The 21902-nt window shown below is 54.8% G+C and overlaps 1 protein-coding gene across 1 annotated transcript in view; it reads right to left on the bottom strand.

The window, feature by feature from the left end:
* The window catches only part of LOC136005895 (hydrocephalus-inducing protein-like), a gene marked incomplete at its 5' end in the record, with an annotated part of 47104 nt that overhangs the window by 8810 nt on the left and 16392 nt on the right, over nt 1–21902 (bottom strand). Inside the window, 16 exons of the mRNA XM_065663786.1 lie at nt 807–982; nt 1709–1839; nt 2299–2476; nt 3244–3381; nt 4247–4456; nt 5165–5204; nt 7208–7521; nt 8255–8398; nt 10075–10218; nt 12319–12559; nt 14067–14305; nt 17094–17246; nt 18594–18758; nt 19217–19352; nt 20625–20725; nt 21308–21543. Of these exons, the coding sequence (XP_065519858.1) occupies nt 807–982; nt 1709–1839; nt 2299–2476; nt 3244–3381; nt 4247–4456; nt 5165–5204; nt 7208–7521; nt 8255–8398; nt 10075–10218; nt 12319–12559; nt 14067–14305; nt 17094–17246; nt 18594–18758; nt 19217–19352; nt 20625–20725; nt 21308–21543 (2746 nt within the window). The remainder of the gene's footprint in view (nt 1–806; nt 983–1708; nt 1840–2298; nt 2477–3243; nt 3382–4246; nt 4457–5164; nt 5205–7207; nt 7522–8254; nt 8399–10074; nt 10219–12318; nt 12560–14066; nt 14306–17093; nt 17247–18593; nt 18759–19216; nt 19353–20624; nt 20726–21307; nt 21544–21902) is intronic.

Raw genomic sequence — 21902 nt, 5'->3', positions numbered from 1 at the left:
GCGTGGGGTGGAGAAGCAAATGGAGTGGATAATTCTGTATCCACTGCTGTGAAAACTCAAGCCAAGCCCAGGAAACCCAAGGCCTGACCTGAGCACCCAGTAATAAGACTTGGCTAAGTCATGGGGAGTGCAGGGCCTAGGATTTATCAGCCACCAACGGGATCTTCGAGTCAGTTTAAAGCGGGTACTGGACACAGTTCCTATGCTGTGAAAAGCCATTGCAGAGAAGTCCACTGCGTCTCCACGGGTCTCAATGAAACTGCTAAGCTGGTGGCCGGCCCAAGCCTGAAACTGCTTCAGGACCTTCTCACAGGATTTCCTTGCAGAGGATACCTCCACTGCTCTGCAGCCAGATCTGTCCCCAAAGCAGCGCTTGAGAGTATCGCGTGCAGTAACCAACACTACAAGATTGCTGTGAAGGTCTTTTTGCAGGCAATCCCACTTGGAAAAGCACATAAGGGATCTGGACCATTCCCTGCTCTTCCTGCTTAGTGGGGTCTGCTTCTCGGCACAAAGACACCGGCTTGGAGATGCCCCTTTCACAGCTGGTCAGCAGGGGTGGTGCCTGTGCTGTCTGCAAGGGCTTGCTGGTCTGCACCCCCTCAGCTCTGAGAACAGAACCCAGCAACTGTGGGGAGTGGAGCACCTCCAGAGCTCAGGGTAGCACTGTGCAAGTGAGGACACCGAGCTGCCCACAGGGAGCACGGCGTAGCTCTCAGCATCAGGCCCTTTCTGAAGTCTTCAGCTATTCCCAACTCTGAGACACAAGGAGCTCTCAGGGGCAGGGCTGCACTGCTGGCTGTTACCCTCGCGGCCCCTGGAGACAGGCTACAGGAGTCCCTACTAACTTGAGAAGCCTCCGATGTACACGCTGGTGAAAGGCAGTGTCCTCCGGGGGACGGGAGGCGAGAGCTTTCTGCTGCTCCAGGGCATGTTCCTCAATCAGCATCTCCTCCATCTGCATCTGCAGCTGAGCATCCCACTGAGGAAAGGAAAGACAGGGGCTGGTTAGCCAAGGTCCTTCCCAAGGCACAAGCTTGTCTCGGGTGGAGGATCCCACTCTGCTCTTGTTGAGAGGGGCGACGGAGTCAGTCTGTCTCACTGGTCGGTGTCTGTGACACTTCCTGCTCTCTCAGGCAGGATCATATCCCCACAGAAATGAACTCCAGTGTCTCTGCCTGCCCAGTTATCAAAGCTGATCTGGACAGACACACAAACAAGCCAGAAACCTTCCAAAGCTCCAAGTATGTCCCTGCCTCCAGTGAGTGCCAAAGCAGCCTGGACAAAAGCTCTCCTGGAAAGGGAACCATGAGAGAGCTGGAGCCTCCTGGAGATACAGAACACAGCACAGCCTCAGGCTGCATTCAGGCTGCTGCTTTACGCTCTGTAAACCTGGCAGGGCTTGGCCGGTGAGCAACAAACCCCCCAGCACCGCCCTGTGTGTCCTTCAGAGCACCAGAAACCCAACTGCCCGAGCACAGCTTTCAGCATCTCCCTGGGGCAGTCAGGAGCTGGCGCATCGCCACGAGGGACAACTCCCAGAGGTGGGCAGCCCAAGGGGCACGCTGAGCTGACACACTCCGTGGCCAGGGGTGTGCAGGGAGGTGCCCAGTGCCGGCAGGGCCCTGGGCAGCTGCCGTGGGGCGCAGGGGCTCCAGTGTCTCGCAGGAGGGTGGCACGTGCGGGACAGGGCAGCAGCTCTACTCACCACGGTGCCCGAGTCGTCCACGCGGGGCTCGGCTGCCACAGCCTCCCCCAGAGCAATGGCCTCTTCTCTCTGGCTGCCTTTGTCCAGCTTTTCTTTGGCCTTTAGGAGGATCTTCTCATATTTGGCGTTGCCTGAAAGCACAGGACACCACCCATAGCAGTGGGGCAGCACAAATCCCACGGAAGACGGGAAGCCCCATTCCCCCGACACCCAGACACAAACTGCTCCAGCAATGTAGGGAAAGGAGATCCTGCTGCTTCTCACCCCCACCCGTCTTTCTCGCCACACAGGAGCATCTCAGCCCCACAGCGTGATGCAAACCCAACCCCTGTCAAAATCCCTGCCAGCCTCTATTACAGCTTTCCCAAGCTTTTCTGCCCAGCCATCATCTTCCCAGACCTCTTGGCAAGCTGTGCACGATGGTTCCTGCGGCAAAGCCCACATGGGCTCGTCTGCCAGAGGCTAAAGAAGCAACCAGAGGGCTGACCTTGTCTGACAGCCCTGAAACCTCCAGGCCTGCTCGAGGTGCCTGTGAGCTGCCCTGTGGGCATATGGCATGGGGGAAAGCCGAGCAGACAGGCAGTGCTCACCTTTGATGTTCCTGGGCAGGTCCAAGTGGATCCTGGGAAAGGTCCCCTCTCCTTTCAGGGAGATTTTTTCTGGCTCCAGGTGACCCAGTTGGATCTGGAAAGCCCTGCAGAAGACTCCAGGCACTCCTGGCAGGTAATACACTTTCAGCACTTGCTGCTTGCCAGGTTCAACGTAACCCTGCAGGGCACACAAGAGGGAGGGACGCAGTGTACCAAAGAGGATTCCGTGGAGGGATGGCTCACATGACAGACGCGCTGAGAACACAAGACAGGTTCTCATACATAAGGAAACATCAGACATCACCACCTCCAGCTTTCCTGTATCCAAACGCCTGAGTCTCACAGCTCTTCTGCTCACAGGGTTTACCCTCTGCTAGCCAGAGCCAGGCACAACAAACCAAAGCTCTTTCACCAGCTGCTCTGGAAGAACGGAGAAGGGCCTCTGCTTCCAGCAGGGCCAGCAGCTCCTGGCAGCAGCTTGCAGGAGAGGACATCAGCATGTCACCCCTCAGACGGACAGGCACTGAGGAAGGTGGAAGCCACTTGGCCCTTTGGCTTCCTCTTCCCATCGCAAAAGGGCACCAAGACAGGAACACTGCTCCAGCTCTAAGACACCCAGGCAGGATGACAAGCTGCGATGGAGTGATGCTCCAGTGATGGCACAACCAGAGAGCTCAGCACTCAGCTCCAAAGAGCTCCCGGAGCACTCGTGCCTCCCACTGGTGCTTGCTGTAGGACAGCAGAGCCAGCGGCGCCCAAGGACAATCAGGGGCTCCGTTAGGATTCTGCTCGATGGACCTCCTCTGCCTCTGCAACAGTCGCTCACAGCCCTGTCTCTCCTGGCTGGTTTTGGACGGGGCTTGTGTGTTCATTCCCCCTGTTTTCCCCCAAAGCGCTCTCCTGGGCAGCCTGACACAGGCCGGGTGAAGCCCTTGTGCTACTCACCCTGCTGGGCACGACCAGGGGCACGCCAGGCAGAGGGCTGGCTGCAGTGCCTGTGCCGGGGCTCAGCACCACAAAGGCAAATCCCAGCTTCCCGCTGTTTTGCAGGGTCAGCGCTGCTTCCGTGACTTTGTTAAACACCTGAGCAGAGGACAGAAGAGCAGGAAGTTACAGGCACACGTCTGCTGCCAAGAATTTCATTCCTCTTCCATCGGGTTGAAAGCAAAGGAACACAGCCCAGAAGCAGGGAGCGCACAGGAGAGATGGGCACTGGGCTCTCTGGGTTAGCCTGGGCAGCCCGCGGCCACAGGGTACCCTGGGCCCTACACAGGAACAGCTATTTGTGGCAGAGGTGCAATAGCAACCATGGAAAGATCAGTAATAAAGCAAGTAGGGGACACAAGCTCTCTGCACTTGAAGGTGTCACCCAACTGCGAGCTGAAACACAGGAGGAGGCATTGGGGCATTTCAGGAGAAAAGGCACCTGCACACAAGCATTTGTGGGCACAACACAAGCCAAAAGGGAGGGAGAGAGGGCAACGCACACAGGGCCAACAGCTGGAAACAGCTGTGGGGGCTGTAACCGGAAAGAAGTACAGTGAGGGTTATTCAGGGACATTCTATCCGGCTACGGTGACTGGAAGCCCAGGTCAGCTGCCTCCTTGGTTGATGAATCAGGAGCATTAAAAGAGAGCACCTCATTTGGGCTTTAGGAGCAGATCAGCGGATGGATGTCTCAGGGACACATCCCTCTGCAGATCACCACTGGGATCCTGCCTGCCCCAGGAGGCAGTGTTAGTTAGAGGAGGGATTCCCAGCTTTGGGCTGGGCTGGGGTGGAGATGGTCATTAAACGCCAGCTTGGAGGTATCCCCCAAACGCTGGACTTCCAAGCCACAGAGCCAGCGAAGCAGCTGGGAAGGGGGGAGAGCCCTGGACCCGGGTGGGCAGCAGCCCACCGGTCATGCTTGGAGGCAAGGAGCACTGACAAGAGCAGCGTGCGGTACCTGCAGCCCGCAGTCGATCTCGGTGGTGTCCAGGAGGTAGCTGATGCGCGAGGCCTCCCCACGCAGAGCCACCTCGTAGCTCGGGCCTCCCTCCACCCTGCACAGCGCCGTGACCTGGCTGACGGTGTTGGCGTGGCCGAAGAAGGAGAAGGAGACGCGCTGGCTCTGGCCCGGCTGCAGCTCACCGTGCAGCGGCAGGATATCGAAAACCTGCAGGCAGGGAGGAGAGATCCACACGTGGAGCACGGGACTGATGCAGGAGAGCAGCCTCAGCTTGGGCCAAAGGACAGATGTGGCTGCAGGGGCCTCTTCCTCAAACACAGGCAACATCATCCTCATCTCACACTGCAGCCGTTCCACTCACCAACGGAGAGACCATGGGGAAAACCTTCTCCCACAGTCCCAATTAATGCAGTAGCTAATACACTACATTCATTTGTGGTGTCTCCTGGCAGCAAGAAATTCTCTCTGCTGCAGAACTTGCCTTCAAAAACACCTTTTCCTGCCCTCAGAAGAACACGAGACTGGGAGCTGAGAGCCTGTGGAGCCGGGGGCAGGATCCAGCCCAGCTCCTCGCACTCCTCATGCTTTTCCCTGTCTCTGATTCACATCCTGCTCTCTCCAGATGCTGCAGCAACTGCTGCCGCAGCAAATGCTGCCGCAGCAAATGCTGCTGCAGGAATTTCTTACCCACCACTAGATGAGGACCAAGATGGATAAAGTCCTCCATAACTGCCGCACAAGGAATGTTCTTGACCAGCCCGATAACACCTCCCATGTGGCCTCTCCAATGACCAGTGATGCACTTGTTATGACATGAGGCCACTCTGGGAGCAGCACCCAGGACACCAGTGGGAGTGGGAGTACGTAACTGCTTGCTACACTGGAAATGTGGAAGTGAGACAGATTCCCACTTACCTCCTCCACACCCAAGGCGAGGGGCTCTGTCTCCATGAACCTGGAAAAAGAACAGACCTTTGCTCAGGGACCTTGCAGTGGGAGGGAGGGAAGTCTGCACAGCAGCTCCTCGGCAGGATGGGGCCCCTGCGGGGGCATCAGTGGTGTGAGCTCAGCAATGAGCTCCAAAACTGGGATGGAGCAGGTCAACGCCTGGCAATGAAACTGCCATAGCAGCGCTGCAGGCAGCTGGCAACTGCTTGCCTCCAGATCTGCTATCTCCTGCTGCGTGATTCTGAAGATCCATTCCGTCACTGGAGAAAACACCTTGGTGCAAAGGCTTAGCTCAGCTTTGAGCTCTCAGAGGTCCAAGGGCTGAGGCTTAGGGTTAGTCTGTCTCTAACCACGTGGGTCTACAACAAGAGTAACCACGAGAGATTCGTGCCTCAGAAGTCAGAGAAAGGGCACACGTTGGTCTACACTGCCTATGTCCAGCCACACAGCAACAGTCAGAAGTCAGAGAAAGGGCACACGTTGGTCTACACTGCCTATGTCCAGCCACACAGCAACAGTTGGATTGTGTTGCTCATATGATCACTCTGCCCCAGGTAGCAGCAATGACCAAAGAGCAAGGAGGAAAGAACGGGCTGGACAATTAGAAAGAAAAAAATGTAAACACACAAAGTCTTGTTGAGGCAGAGAAACAGCATTTTTCTCTCCTGACCAAAATAAACGTGCGCGACTGATCCTGGGAGTCTCTGATGACCAGCTCCAGCAAGGTCCCAGGTAGGGAAAGTTCCAGTCTTTGATCTCCCCTTCATGAGACCTGATGCTTGATTCCCTCCATGTCAGACTGAGTTAGAGCTGATGATTTAGAATACCAACAGTGCTTAGTGTGGACCAGAAATAACATCTGACACGCTGCCCTTCTGCAGGCTCCTAATGAACACTTTGAGTGTTTGGTGGTAACACCTTGGAGACCATCTTCATTTCCAGCTCTGGCACACAGCATCCCATGGTGTCTGCTGAGCGCCCCAGAGTGCCCCAGTGCCCTGGTGGTCTCCCCCAAGCCCTCCTAATAGCCACAGCTCATCTCCAGTTCCCAAGAGGTCACCTCCTCCGAGTCAGATCCCAATTCCCTTCACACAGCTGCTTCTTGATCGTTTCCCTTGTTTGTAATAACAGCGCTTCAGTGCCACGTGGTGAACTTTGCTGCGTTTCCTAGGGCATTACGGAAAACCATTTGCTACCGTCCTTCAAACTGCCCAGAGCAGACTTTTGTGCTATGCAGAGAAGCCGCAGCAGAAGGAACACTAGGAATGTGCTTCTAGATGTGCTTCAGCACCACTACAAGTTTGCTCTTGGCCTTGGAAACCATAGACCACCACTGCATGGTCCTCCTTCCCAGGGATGTCCATACAAGGGCTCCCTCCAGCATCTACAGCTGGACCTAAAGTCACAGCAGAACCTGCCATTCCTCACTAAAACTCTACATAGCTCTCCTGTGAATGTGACGTGCAGTTCAAGAGATGAACACGCACTTCAAGGGGCTGTTTGCCTCAGGCCACGAAGATCTGAGAAAGCAGCTTTCTACATCAGCCCTCCTGCCCCCAGGAACCCATACAGGCCTACAGCAAAGCAGAGCAAGGGACTGCGACAGCAGTGTGTCACTCTGATGGCAGTGCCTGGGTAGGATCTTAGTACAAAATGACAACAGATGGGCTTAGCAGGGAAGGACACCTTCTACATCCGCTTCTCCAAGTGCCGAAGCATGGCTTTGCAGCTGCAGAGATAAAGCAGGACTCCAGCTTATGGCTATGTGAAAAGGGTCAGTAGTGTCCTACAGTCCCAGCCTGGCTGGAGAATGCTGTCTCCTTCCCAGCATCAAGCCGGTGGAGATCACCTGTTCCCTGAGCACCTTGGCTGAGCACAACTCAGAGGTGTGATTTCCTCAAGGGAAGGTTGAAAACAATTTGGCAGATCAGGCAAATGGCCTCGGGCTTTGCAAACCACAAACAGGACATCAGGAAGAAGAGCTTCCAGGAGAGGGAGAGGTGCGCATACCTCACTGGGTTCACCTGGCTGTCCTTCAGGAATGCCCAGTGGTACTGGACAACCAGTGGGCTGCAGTTGGTCATCTCCATGTAACGCACATCCTTGCTGTCATTCAAGATGCAGCCAAAGTCCACGGCCGTGGTCTGGATCTGGAGATTCGGGAAGTAGACTTCTCCCCGGACGGTGACCTGCTCTTCGTGAGGATGCTCCAGGAACTTGATCTTCAGAGCCTTCTCCGCTGCCCGGATAAGCAAATCCTCCTCATAAGCAGGGTTAAATCCGATGCAGAGTTGAAGTTCCTCCCCTGTCCTCAGCTTCATGGGCTGCAAGCAGATGAAGAGAAAATGTTCAACGTGTGACCCCAACACGGGCTTCTGGCTTCATCCTTCATTTTCTTCACGCTGTCTGACCAAGCACCGCACTTTTTTCTGAAGCTGCCTGAGGCTCACGGTTCTGTGCTCTGCACCAATACAAGAGGAAATCCACGTTGGTCTCCTGAATTCTGGAGCCGCAGAAGCCACCTGCTAAACACAACCAAAGCAGCACTCTGGCACCCAGGCCTTTGCCCTCACTCTGGAGGAACTCCTTTAGCCTGCAGCACAGCGGTGGCTGCACCTCTGACAACACGTGCACTGCAGAGCCCATGCCCAACACCTTCCGCACACACCAGGGCAGGAGCCAGACAGCAGCTGGAGAAGCCTACCTCAGCCTTCCCAAAGGCAGGGCTGCCCTCAAAGACAGCAAGCTGTTCCCCAGCTTATCTGAGGATGGCTGCTGGAGAGCTGGCATGCCTTCCAGCAGACACCTTTCCTACAGCTTGCCCACAGCTGGGTGCCTGCTCCCTCCTCCCCCTGTCTTCAAGCCAGGAGGTCTCTTCCCGATTCAGATGGCATTCTGTTTCCTTCAGCAGCTCGTTTCACATCTGATTTAGCTTGGGCCACTTTACTGCAGACTCTACAGAACACACTTCCATCGTGGAGAACCTCCCAACAGAGACACACCACCACGTTCATCCCTCTTCAAAGCCCAGCAGCAAGAAAGTCCGGGGCTGCTCACCTGAGCATCTGCAGGGAGAGGCTGCTGGTCCGCAGTGCAGATGGAGAAGGGCTGCTCTAAGGCAAGGACCACGCTGAGGGGCAGGGAGCACATGTTCTTTACAGAGAGAGGCTTGTACATCACAGCCAGGACATCACCGGGGTGCTACAGAAACAGGAGACAAGAAAAAATGACCTCGAAGTGGCCATGGACCTCCTCCCCTTCAGACGCATTTCAAATTTTCCAACCCCAAAAGTGCATCCATCTCTATTTACTCTTTTGATTGGTTTCTACCCCTCTGCAAAGTTTGTCCTCCAACTCTAGCAGACGCTTTCGCGTTTAGAACCCACAGCCTTCCCCAGGGGACAGGGAAACAGTCTCGCGTACAGATGAGGGAGCAGCCCCCCAGAGGAGGCAGCTGCTTCAGCAAGATCCAAAACAGAAAGTGAACCCACTCTGGCTCCAGTTGTGTGTCCTCTCCTGCCCAGAGAGCACACACAGGCACAAGGCACAAGGCCATTTCCACTCCCATACAGTAGTTTCTTACCACCCTATCAGCTCTGCCAGGCCCGCAAGGCAGTGATGCTGCTCAGAGGAGGCAAGCAAGCAGGATATGGCCTGCAGCGGACAGCCTGCAGCAGCCCGAGGTCAGCTTTGAACATTCACGGGCACATGCAGACAGCTCCAAACCTCAACAGTCTGGCCGCAACCTGCTGCCCCTGCTCCACTGACAAGATGTTGCAGCCTCAAAGCTAAGCTCAGCCTAAGCCTTTTCCTCCTGTCCATGCATTGCTCCGCGCTTCCTGCATGGTTTATCTAAACTAGACAGTCTTTGGGAAACTAATTGTGGATGCATTGGCATCCAACTCCTGCAGTGTCGCAGCACGCAACACATGGGAGCATGTGGCATGAAGCAGACCACAGGCAGACATCAGGGGGAGCTGAAAAGCTTCTGATTAGATGTGAACCGCCTGCTCACAGGATTTGTGCTTCTCTGGAAGCCTGGGAAGTGGAGGAGAGACCTGAAACCGCAGAAACTAAATCATGAGCTATCTGCTCTTTTTCAGACACCTCACGCGACGGGGAAAGGTGATGCAGGAGTCGGGATCCAGACACTAAAGGGCACACACGTTGCACTGGTGCTCTCATCGCTGCAGCTGAAGGACACTCGTGGGTCCTTTGAAGAAGGTGAGGCTTGGGAAAGGCAAAGAGGCAGCACCCATACCGACGGCAGGGAAGGCAAAGAGGCGCAAGAGATGCCAGTTTTTCCTCATCAGCTTGAGGAGTTGACAGGAATCTCAGCTTTTCTCAGCTTCCCTACACGATCGCTGCTCGGACATCACCACACCTTGGAAGATCCTCAAAACCCTGACTACAGACACTGGCGTCTCTCTAGAGGGGGGCATGCTCCCCCTCGCCAGAGCAGCTGTAATCTCAGTTCTACCTGGCTCAACTTAGAGAACAGCCTCATCTCTAGTAGCATCCTCACTCCTCTCACCACCACCTCAGGGAGGGTGAGGAGGGATCTGCTCTCCACCTGCAGCCCCAGCACAGCAAGTGGCTCTTCCAAAGCCCACGCTGCTCTCACGGGTCCCACATCTCAGCCCGTGCCCTTGGCTCAGCAGCTCAATTCTGTCTCCACCTCGAGAAGGGCAGAATAGAGCTGCGGAGACTGTCCCTAGCCCCACAGGGGTGAAATAATGATCTCGGCATTCATGACAAAAGCTGGGCCTGGCTCAAGTCAACACTCAAAGCTCTGTGGACTTGGAGAACTTCCTCCTTAGGACACAGGCACAACCCAACCACACCAGTCAGTGCCAGGATGCAATGCAGAGACTCACCTTCTCCACCCGGAAAGTGATTTCTCTGCTGGATATTTGCAGAGCAGGAGCAATGAACTCGCACGTGACGTCCACCTGCACGATCAGATTCTTCACTCCCTCCTTGCCCACGATGGCGTGACACAGCAGCTTCTCCTTCACCACCTGCATGCGAGCCACACGGCCCCCAGCGGGTGTTATCAGGGTGTCCACAAAACACACTGCATCTTTGAGCCGCCCACCCACACGCCCCATTACTGCATGAAGTTACAGCCATTGGTCTCCTCAGGAGCCCTCTCTTCTTTATAAGCTGCATCCTCTTTGTTCTGCACTCACGCATCCCTCGTGTTACAACCCAACCACCACAAAAGGCCCTCAGGAGTCTTGTGCTGCCTACAGCTCTCAGAACAATCCCTGCCCAAACGGTTATTGCTTTGCTTTGTCCCACTGCCAAACAAAATGCTTACTGAAAACTGTAGGAACTCATTAAAAAAAAACAAACCAGACTGTATGAAGGGAAACAGGGGATAGAAGGATCAATGCCAGCAAATCCTCCCTTGCAAGTTTAGTGGAAAGGATCCCTGGGAAAACCCCAAACAGACAGCCTGCCTTCCTAGGATGTACTGTGTCCCCCTAGACCTGCCTGTCAAACAAACCTCCCCAGGAAAGAGATGTCTTCAACCTGGCATGAAAACCCTCTACTTAAGCTGGATGCTCTTACATCCAAGACTTTTCCTGATTCCTCCTCATGGTTTCACTTCCCCACATTCCTCCCTTTTTTCCTCTCTCTTCCCTCTGATAGACCACCACAACCCAACTCCTCCTCAGAGCCTAGAGACGTCAGAATCACCTGTGCTGCACGTGCACCACAGGGTCTTGGGCTTCTAACCAGCCTCAAGAGTATGAAGTTCTCGAGACCTAGGGAAGGTGGAAGACCCAGTCCCAGGCTCTTGGCTTGGACTGCACGAGCCAGGTAGCCACAGCTGAGCTCACAGATGCCCATTTGGCTTTCCAGGAAGGCACCCTCACCAGTGGCCTGACCATTTCCCTTCTGGTTCCTTCTTCCCTCTTCAGCAAAGCCTCATGGGCTCAGGACTGCACACGGACAGTCCCATCGGAGTCAACCAGCTGAGGGATCAAGTCTTCCTCAAGCTACCACTCAGGCAATCCTTTAAAACACCTCTCAAACTCTAGCAGCAGCAGGAGCTTAATGCACATTTATTCCCCATTCACTTAAACACTTGTGCCCAGTGCTCCTGGAGCCAGGGAAGGCACACCGGGGTCAGACGGCAGCTCCTCTGCAGAGCTGGATTTCCCCCGGAGAGAAGGGTCCAGGGAGGAGAACACTCAGTGACCCTGCTGAAATCTGCCCCTCTGAGCTGCAACCCAAGGGTGCTGCAAGACCTGCCTGCCCTCGGCACACGGGGGCTGGCTGAGGGAGCGGGGCGAGCGCTGATGGGAATACTGACACAAGTCAAGCTCTCAGTTCTAATGATCCCTGGAACACTTTCCCATGTGGACGGACATCATTCGGATCATTAGAGCTGGCACACTGGGTTCATTTCTCTCGTCCCGGTCTCCGGGCCGGACAAGCTCCCGGCCCGTGTCTGTCTACAGAGGAAAATCAATGCTGCTCCCAGACACTCCCTACCTTCCTGGGTGTTTTGTTTCACTCGCTGCTTCCCCACACAGACAACTGGCCATTTCTTTAGTTACTTTCTGCCTGGGCTCCCAGTCTACCTCTAACTTTAAGGCCAGCTGAGAAAACTGGGGCTGCTCAGCCTGGAGAAGAGAAACCGCGGGGAGACCTCAGAGCAGCCTTCCACTAGCTGAACGGGGCCTACAAGGATGCCGGACACGGACTCTTCTCAGGGACTGCAGCAACAGGACAAGGGGTAATGGACTTAAACTCAAACAGGGCAAGTTCAGGTTAGATACAAGGAAGAGGTTCTTCACTGTGAGGATGGTGAGGCACTGGCACAGGTTGCCAAAGCAGTGGTGAATGCTCCATCCCTGGCAGGGTACAAGGCCATGCTGGACAGAGCCTGGGGCGACAGTGCCTTCAGGCCATGTTTTGCTACCACCAAGTTGGCTTTATGGTAGCCATGGAACTCAAAAAGCCTCAGCAACTGATGGTGGCGAGCATGGAAAGCAACTGGTGCTGCCACGGTAACTTATGGCAGGAAACCAGGTTCTCAGAAGCACTTGCCCATTTGCTCAGGCAAATGTCAAGGGGCTGCAGAAATGCCCTGATGCAGAACTCACCTGGGGGGTGCTGCAGGAGCCTTTCAGCACCACCTCCGCTGTCTGGCCGGGCATCAGCTCCGTCCTCAGCGGCTGAAGCTTCAGCACGGGGCCACAGGAGGAAACCTTGCCCTTGCTCTTACTGATGCGAGGGAGACGCTTGCGCTGCTTAAGTGTGGTGCCACCTTCTGTGGTCCAATAGAGCAGATGGGTGCGTCGTCCTTTGTTTGTCATCTTGAAGCGGTAACAGCAGGGATCCAGGCTAGAGGAGAAGCAGAGACACAAAATGGCAGGGGAGCTGCTATTTGCCACTGGTCACCCAGCTTCAGCACCCTGAGGGCACGACCTGACTGCACACTCGGCTTCACCAAAAGCCAGACCTTGGCTGCCCCTAGGTTTGTCACCATCCAGCAGCTGCTCTGCTGGCACCCTTCCAGCAAGGAAGAGCTTCGTAAAGAGCCGGCCCCACATGCAAGTAGCTGGAGGAACAGCCTCGCTGCCACTCCACCTTCCCCTTGGGAGCTGTTGTTCATGCCTCTGAGGCGTCTCGTAGGGAGCATCCAACCCTCATTGCCCCCAACGTACCACCCTCTGGTGGCGGCTCTGCAGCCGACAGCAATGGCAACAGCTCCAAACTGAGCCCGCGGGCAATGACATAAAGGGGGGCAGAAGACAACTACATGAATCACATGGACACTGTCCCCTCCATTGTGCAGCCAGCTTGTGGCTGCACTGAGCACAGGAAACTCTGGGCAAGCACCAGCCTCCCTGCGATGTCCCTGCGTACGTGGAGGGCTCGTGGGTGCGTATTTTACCTCTCCAAATCTATCCCAAGTACTTAAGGTAGGATTAAGCTGCTCTTTCTACCCGAAGAATTCAGGTATCGGAGCACCACGGACCCTCTTTGCAGCCACAGAAAGGAAGAGCCACCCCAAGAAGACTGTTCTTCTCTGAGGAGGTCTCCAACACAAGGCAAACAGCACTTTTTTCCTCCTGTGTCCAAGAACATGACTGGTTTCAGACACACACGTTGGGACCACTGAATCCTCTCCTTCCAGCTCACCAATTTCAATCGAGACTCTTCATTTATCCCACTCCACCTCAGCAGACTTCCACACTTCCACACTTCCTCCCCCTTCCAGAGCTGGTCCTGCATCCACACTCGCTTGCCCGTGCCTCGGGAAGCAGGCAGGAGAAACCAGGGAAGAGCCACCACGTCTAATAAAGAGCAACCGGGCACGGAGTGGGGGAGAGGAGCCAACTGGGGGATGACACAGGGCAAAGAAATTCTGCTGCTCCTCCAGGGCTCCTGGCCAGAGGGGAAATAAACCAGCGCCATTCATTCAGTCGAGGAGCTGCTAACAAGCTACTGCCCAGGCTTGCTGCTGCTCTGAGATCTTACTCCAGACGGAATGGCAAAGCAAGCAATATCACTGCAGAGGGAAACATGTCTGTACTTGTAAGGCAGCATTTCTCAGCTGGAGGCTTCCAGGACCTGCTCTCTTCCTCCAAATCTTTGTTTGATAAAGTGAGGAGACAAATGGATTATGACTAAAGACAATTCAGCAACAACTTAGCAACTGCTCTCCAGCTCGGTGGCTTTCAGAGTACCTACTGACTTGCAGATGGCCATAAAATGTTTCCAAAGGAAGCCCTGTGGCTTCAGGGAAGCAGAGCCAGGACTGTGAGCACTGAAGAAGCTTGAGGGACTGCAGCAGAACTCCTCCTTGCTGAGCCCATGGGGAAGTGGGAGCTGAGAGATTCCCTACCTGAAGCAGGGCGCCAGGTTGAGCTCCGGGCCAAAGGGTTTGTCAATGACAATCGTGGTGCCAACGCCAACAGCCTGGACGGGGATGACGTAGGCACGACTGTTCTCAATAAACAGCACCACCTCGTCCTTGAATTGCTCCGTGTCATCCAAGTTTGCAGTGACAGCCAGAGACACCTCGGCCTTGGCAGGGATCACTCCCTGACTGGGTCCAACGGTCCAGCACGAGTCTGCACCAGCCTGGAAGACAAACAACACTCATTTAGGACGGAAACCACGGACCTGGCTGCCACCAGCCAAGGCCTGCCCAGGCAACACGTTCACACCGAGCCAGTGGGTGTGAAGATTCCACTGACATTCATGTACAGCTTCTCTGGCTCGTGCTGACACAGGGCAGCTCGCTTGGAAAGGAGCCCTGAGAGCTCCGCTCCAAACGTGAATCTGAGAGTCTGCTCCCTGACAAAGCTCATTTATCAAAGCTTGGCAACAAGCCCGCCAGAAAATTGTACCCCAGAAACTATTCCTGAGGAATGAGGATGGGGGTCTCGACGGAGCCAGACCTTCAACTCCCTGGCGTGACCCAGCACAGCCCTGCTGGGCCCGCCCAGGCCAACAGCCCACGCCAACAGCCCAGGCCAGGGGAGGACGATTTGCATCCTCTCCTCATTCTTTCAGTCAGCATCTGCTCTGGCTCCAAGGGGCAGCACCGTGCACTGCTGAACAGGAGACCTGCCAGGGCCACAAGGCTCTGCCGAGACACATTCCCTTGGGTTTCTAGGTCAGCTTCTGCCTGCCCCCAATCCAGCCTGTGTCTCAGAGACAAGAAACCTCTTGGAGCCACGCTACAAAATACCCCCACTTTCAAGACAAATACCCAACCTCTGATAACATCTCTGCTACTTGCTTATCCTTGAGTGCGCCGCAAAATGATGCCGTAGCTGCATGCACTGCATGCACAAAGACAGTGGCTATTTCTGACCCTATAGCAGCTTCTTGTACTATTGGGCATCAGAGCTCCTGAGTAACCAGTAAGGGCTGGGATCCACCACTTCAGAAGTTCACCACGATAATCAGAATCTTATCCCAGCACAGACGTCCATCGTGAATGAAAGCTTCCACAATCTGGTTACAATGGACACCAGTGTGCAGCTGACGGATGGAGGGAGGGAAGGAGAGAGGGAGGAAGGGACGGATAGCTGCCCCAAGGGATGACTGAGGAGACACCACAATCAGCTCTCTTGAATCTGTTTACAGATGAGTCACTGAAGTGATCTGGTCACTCTGGCCTTGCACAAGTGACAGAGGAAGCAGAACTCCACGTTACAAATGCAGCTGCACTTGATCAAGCCGTAGCTCTAGCGAGAGCCGTAGCTCTAACAACAGCATTCCCATTCTCAGTCAGGCTGAGTCACTGTCCTCGTAGGGCTGCTCATGAAGGGGAAATAAACCCTGTCCTGCACCAGCTGGCTGCAGAGCCTTGTCCCAGGTGGTTCAGCATTCCCGGTGGGGGGGACCCTCTGTTCTTCATTTCAAAGCTGCTCCTTATCCACACAAACAGCCAGTGGCAGGAAACAGCCCAAAAGCACCCCGAGCCCTGCAGGAGGCGGAGATCAGAGCCTGAGGCTGGCTACATGCTCCCGCCAACAACCGGCCTCCTCCTGCCTCCTCAGCATCAGCATCTCCTCAGCACAAGCACGGGGACCACTGTGGTTTAGCCTCTGCCCCGAGCACCGTCAACGGGATGTTTTACGGGATCAAGGGGCAGAGCTTGTCTCCATTTGTGCTCCCTGTCCACAGCTCACCCCTCCATGATCGCATCTGCCCTCCCTGCCAGGCTGGGGAGGCCAGGGACACCACTCTGCGCTTCGCGGCTCTCCAGGCCACGGCTACGGCTTGCCCAGCTGCTGCCAAGCGCAACATTTAAGAACCAAACTGCTCCTGCTTTGCCTTTGGGAAAAGCTCTCAGCTTGCTTCTAGAAGCACAGCTGTCTTGAAGACTTCTAACCCTCTGTAATTCAGTTGCCAATAGGCACAGCGCAACAGGACATGTTTGCTTTCCCCTGACGAGCAGAGTAACAATTGCTTTGCTTACCAGCAAGTAAGAAAGGGCACTGAAGGAGGCAGCTGCTGAGGGCACTGGGGTGCTTGCTCTTTGCAGAGGTCAAAAGCAGATTTTTATGGTGTGGACAAAGCAAGCTGCCTGCGAATCCCCCACTTTGAGGTTCTATTTAACCCCCAAACGCCTGGAAAAGCAGCAGGAGGGAAATTCAGCCCCCTCCTCCTTGCCCAGGGGGCTGAGCCTGTGCTCTCACACCCTGCTGGATGCCTCATGCGCAGACACAACCAAGTCCCCAGCCACAGGCCTGCGTGAAGCGGCTCCAGAACTTCAACAACCCAGCCTGCAGAAGAACAAACCTCCTCTCAAGCCCCTCACAGACGCCCCTCCGGTGGGGAGCACCCCCCAGACCCAGCACACGAGCCCTTCCTGGCTGCATCAGCCCCTGTCAGAAGACCCCACAACCTCCTTCTGCTCCGCAGCCTGTTCCACCCTGCCGCCTCCAGGAATTAAACAGCCTCTTTCTGCAGCCACATGCTCTACAATGTTACAGAGCACACAGGCTCTGCAGGTACACAACCCTTACAAGTCTGCTTCTGGGCAACAACCCAGCTGGTTTGACCCCCGAGGAGGTGTGAAACCCACTTCACCCTAAGCGCCTTGAGGACAGACCTCTCAGTTCCAAAACAAAGACTCTCACAGCTAAACGCCTTCCACAAAATAAAGGGAGAACTTGCAGAAATGAACTCCTTTCTGCTCAAACATCTCTGCAAACTCTGTTTTACTGACGGGTGCCCCAGCTACAAGTGCCCCCGGAGCCAGGCTCCTCTTGCTGCACTCGGATGGAACATCTGGCTTTCTCTCTCAGACACATCTCAGTGACGTGGAAATGTTGCATAGAAATAAGTGCTCCAGTCACAGGCTGCTATGGGCCACTCACTTGCTCTGGAAAACAGCCCCAGCGACACTTACCATCTTTGCCGAGAAGGATGCGGGGATGACAGACTGATTGGAGAGGTGAAGGGTCCGGGAAGCATCTTGTAGAACTTGGATGCTGCCAAAATTTATCTCACTTGGGTGCACGTGGACAACTGGTCCTTCTCCAGTGCTCAATAAATGGATTTCCTGCTCCAGGAGGCAGGCAGGAAAGAGAAAAAAACAACAGGGAAGGTTTAGAATGACTGGACAGCTCTAAGGGGGCTCGTAGGCTGAGGGAATTCTGACTGTTTGAAGCTGTCAGGGTTGTGAGGCTGAAACAGGAAGGCTGGAGCAAAGGTGGCACCTGGAGTGGTCCCTGCGGATCTGAAAGCCACAAGATCCCATTAGGAGGGGATACAGAACCCCCACCTCCCACGCATGCTTTTCACACCACCTCCATGCTGTCAGCTCTCCTTCCGCTACCCTGCGCCTACGCCTGCTCCTTGTACTGCTCCATCATGCCATAAACCACCCTCCCTGACTGCTGCGGCTGCACAGCCACACTGCACAGGAACTTCTTCAACCTTCCCAAAGCTTCTCCTGTGAAAACCAGTAGAGGCTGGAAGCAAAGTTAGTTGCCTCTCATTTGTGCTTGTGTGCATTCCTGGTATTACTTCTTTATTGCACCAAGACATTCATTATTAATTGCATCATTCGAGCAGTATTTTTTTCTGCTGACAGCCTGAGACCCAAAAGTTTGTTCCTGCAGAAGGGGCACAAACTAGCGGAGGAGGAATGTGGATCCTTTTGCTAAACCCCCTTCTCACATCACTAAAACCAATGAGAATTTATCCAGTCTGGCGGGATTTCCCCAGCTCCAAACACCCCAAGCCTTAACCAGGCTTGTAGAGCCTGAAGAAGGGAGGGCTCGGGGGAGACCTTAAAGCACCTTCCAGTGCCTAAAGGGGCCAACAAGAAACCTTGAGAGGGGCTTTGGATAAGGGCCTGCGGGGACAGAACAGGGAAGGACGGTTCTAAATTGACGGGGGGGGGGGGGTGGTGATCAATATGGGATCCTGGGAAGAAGCTCTTCCCTGTGAGGGGTGGTGAGGCTCTGGCACAGGTTGCCAAGAGGAGCTATGGCTGGCACAGGCTGCCCAGAGGAGCTATGGCTGCCCCATCCGTGGCACTGTTCAAGGCCAGCTTGGATGTGGCTACCAGCTCCCAAAGCTGCACTCAAGCCATAAGGCAGACCTAGAGGAAATGACACCCAGAAACTCCCATTTGTGCAGGCAACACCCAGCCAGGTTTTGACCAGCATTTGCGGGCTGCGAGCAGCAGCCGAGCACGAGCGCAGCGCCTTGAGGATGGATTGACCGGGCACAGGGTCACTCAGTCCCATGTCTTCTCCAGGCATTAGTGTTGCTTATGCCACGAATGCCTTCTTTCCTTGTAGACAACAGCCATAGATCATTTTCCCTGGAAGAACCCCTGTACGCTCTACATCCCACCAAGATGAGAGGCACAAAGGCACACGTCTGCCCCAGCACTCACCAGTGGGGATTCTTTACTCCCAAACACCGCAACACGAGCAACGGTGTCCTGCTTTCCCGTCACCTGGACTTCCAGTGTGAACGGGATCTCCACCGAGCTGTGAGGCTGGATAATCCCACGGGGCTCAGGGCTGGAGTACCACACAGCAGCAGCATCCTTGTTCTCCTATAAGGGACAGAACCAAACACGGCTTCAGACTGACCTTTGAGGAAACTTTCAACTCTTTAACATCTACCACAACGCCAACTCACACACGTGTCTAAAAATGCCTAGGAGAAAGCAGAAAGGCACAACTCAAGATGCAAGACATGTATGGGTTCAGCATCCCGAGGGGGGCCAACAGCTGCTGCCTCCACAACCCCCCGTCCCGTGCTGGCAGCCTCCTTGCAGCAGCTTTTCACAACCCTACAAGTTCTCCCGCATTGAAAGCATCCCAAAGACTTGAATATAATCTGCTTCCTGGAGAGTTTAAGCTGCTTCCTGGAGTTGATATTCAGGTAGCTTCCTGTTCCCAGCAAACCTTTAGGGTTGAATACAAACCAGCAACATCTTAACCAAACCCGTTTTTTCCCTAACAAACCCCTAGGTGACATTGGAGGCAGGAGGCGGATGCGATGCCAAACCTGAGGAAGAGCCCAGTAGCAGCCTGGAAGGTTGCTGTCGTTCACAAGGGTCAGCATCTGCTGGTAAGGGACTTTGAGAGAGCATCGTCCAAAGGTCAGAGCCGGGTGGAGCACTCGCAGCGGGGGAATTACACATCTAGGCAGAGAGATGAGCAAAAGGGAATTAGATTCTGACACAGCGTTGCTTACTTGTTTACTTCTCAATGAGCACCAAATGGAGCACGACCCATTTGTCACCGTCAAATAGACATTTGATACGCCTACAGTGAGAAACAGCCTTCAACTTCTTTTTACCCAACAACCTCTTGCAAAAGAGGGGCAGACCCTGAGTCTCAGCATCACAAAAGCTGCTCAGTGCCCAGGCAGAGCACGGTGCCCTGTCCCAGGTCAGCTTTGCCCCTCCTTTGCCCCAGGAGGCTCGCAAGGACCCTCTCAATGGCCCCAGCGAGGTGTGAGCTCTGAGGGAGCTTTCCCACCGAGGAGCAGCGCTCGCCAAGGCTCCAGGAACACCAGACTCCAGTGTCTCAGGGAAAACACCGCTGTGTCCCTGCCTCAAATCCAGCCCTTTACCCCAGCAACGCAGGGTGCAGGCCACCACCTGCCCTGCGCCGTGAGCGATAACCCTCTCCCAGGCCCTGTGGCTGCCTTGCTCCTTTCCCCAGGGGTCCGCACGCCAGCTGCTCCCATTTGCACTTGTTCTACACAACTGCAGCCCAGGCACTGACTGCACAACTCTGCCCGGGAGAGGGAACAGCACCGGTGAAATGCATCCCTCTTGCCGTTGAACTGACGCCCACCGCAGCACAACAGGCCTGAATGTGGCTGAAGCAAGAACAACTTTGAGCTTAACTCCGAGAACATCAATGCTCAGCAGAGCCAGACGGAAGCACAAAAACCTGAGCTCACCTTCCACACCAAGGACTACTTTGTCTGTCACAAGATCTCGCCTTTACTTTTCCCTCACCAGTCCTGCCCTAAGCCCCTTGCCCGTCTGCACGGCCCCTCCTTAACTGAGGCAGACAACAGCTTGCAGCAGCTGCTTGCTGTGGCCCAAACCAGTCCTGGATTCTGGCCACAACCCAGCACAAGTCCAACACTTGCAGGAAGGAGGAGAGGCGGCCCTTTGGAAACATTACACCTCAAGCCCCCAGAGCAGGCCGATAAGGAATATAATCACAGTTTCCTGTAGGAGAAGGCCCTGGGCCGTGCCTGTGCCTGAGCACAAGTGCTGCTCATCATGGACTGCTTTCCATGCGCTGCTGTTCTCCTGTCTAGCTGGGCAGAACTAGCTCATTGAGCAATGCTCCTCGTTTGGAGCTGGAGCCAGCCAGCTCTACGCAAGGCAGCACCACTTGCTTCTGGCAGATGCATAGGGAAAGAAGAGGGGCTGCAAGGGAAGCGTTGGTACCTGGCTCTGACGGGCAGTGATAACACCTCTCTGCCAACACCATCCACATCAGCCACCAGGGCCAGCTTGTATCTCTTCACGGTGTTGGAGCACAGGGTGACCTGGAAGACAAGAGCATCAAATACTTCATCACTCCCAAAACCCATCGGCCATATGCAGTGCCCTCCACATCTCCTTCCACAGCAAGGAAAGGGAGGATTTAGTAGATATGAGGAAGATGAGGTATCAGGAAGAAGTTCTTCCTTGTGCGGGGGCTGAGGCCCTGGCACCGGTTGCCCAGAGAAGCTGTGGCTGCCCCATCCCTGGCGGTGTTCAAGGCCAGTTTGGATGTGGCTTGGAGCAGCCTCGTCTGGTGGAAGGTGTCCCTGCCCATGGCAGGGGGCTGGAACTGGATGAGCTGTAAGGTCCCTTCCAACCCAAAACAGGCTAGGATTCTGTGATGTTTGCCTTTAATTCTTCTGCTGGTTCATGTGTAGAGCACAGTCTCTGGCAGTAACAGAAGTCTTTGGACAATACCTGAATTACTGAATGCGCTTTGCGTTGCCAGGGCAGATGTAGAGCCCAACACTAGTGCCCAACTCTTACTCGCAGGATGCTCAGAGCCAGCAGTGCTAAAGCCCCCTCAATGCCACCGAAGCTCCAGCTCCACCTCTGAAGCACACAGGGCTGGACTCTTCGCGTACCTGGATATCCAAGTGTCCCTTGGCGCAGATGGTCCCTGTGCAGGGCCTGATAGTAAATTCAGCTGGCTTCTTGGCACCTGGGGCTCGCTTTCTCCACGACGGACCAGTGCTGTCTGACACCTGAGCAAAACTGGTCACGCTGGGTGCTCCCGAGCCGTCCCCAGGAATGCGAAGGTTGAAGTTGAAGGGCACCGAGGAAGTGTTAGTGAGGCGGCAGCACAGGGTGCGAGGAAAGCCTGGGAAAAGGACACAACAGGAGTTTATTATCCCGTGACTCCTGGGGTGGACATCCTGCGGTGATAAAAAACTGCGCTTGGAGTTTGCCTCCTTTCAATGGCAATTACAGCTGATTGAGAAGCTCTGTGGGGAAGTCGTCGTCAATGACGGTCCCTTTTACGCTTGTCACACAGAAATGCCACTCTGACACAAGTGTCTCTAACTGTGAGGAGCTCTCACCTCCCCCAGACCAGCACCAATTCCTTCTCAACCATGACGGTGCATCCAGAACATTTACTCTCAAAAGTCAGTCCAGAAAAGTCCCTGTGAACTCCACAAACACTCCCACAGTTTTCGAGAGATAAAAGCAGTATGTTGT

Source organism: Lathamus discolor, chromosome Z (genome assembly GCF_037157495.1).
Source record: "Lathamus discolor isolate bLatDis1 chromosome Z, bLatDis1.hap1, whole genome shotgun sequence".
NCBI lineage: Eukaryota > Metazoa > Chordata > Aves > Psittaciformes > Psittacidae > Lathamus > Lathamus discolor.
Note: the sequence above shows the minus strand (reverse complement) of the source record. Positions and strands in the feature narration are given on the sequence as shown.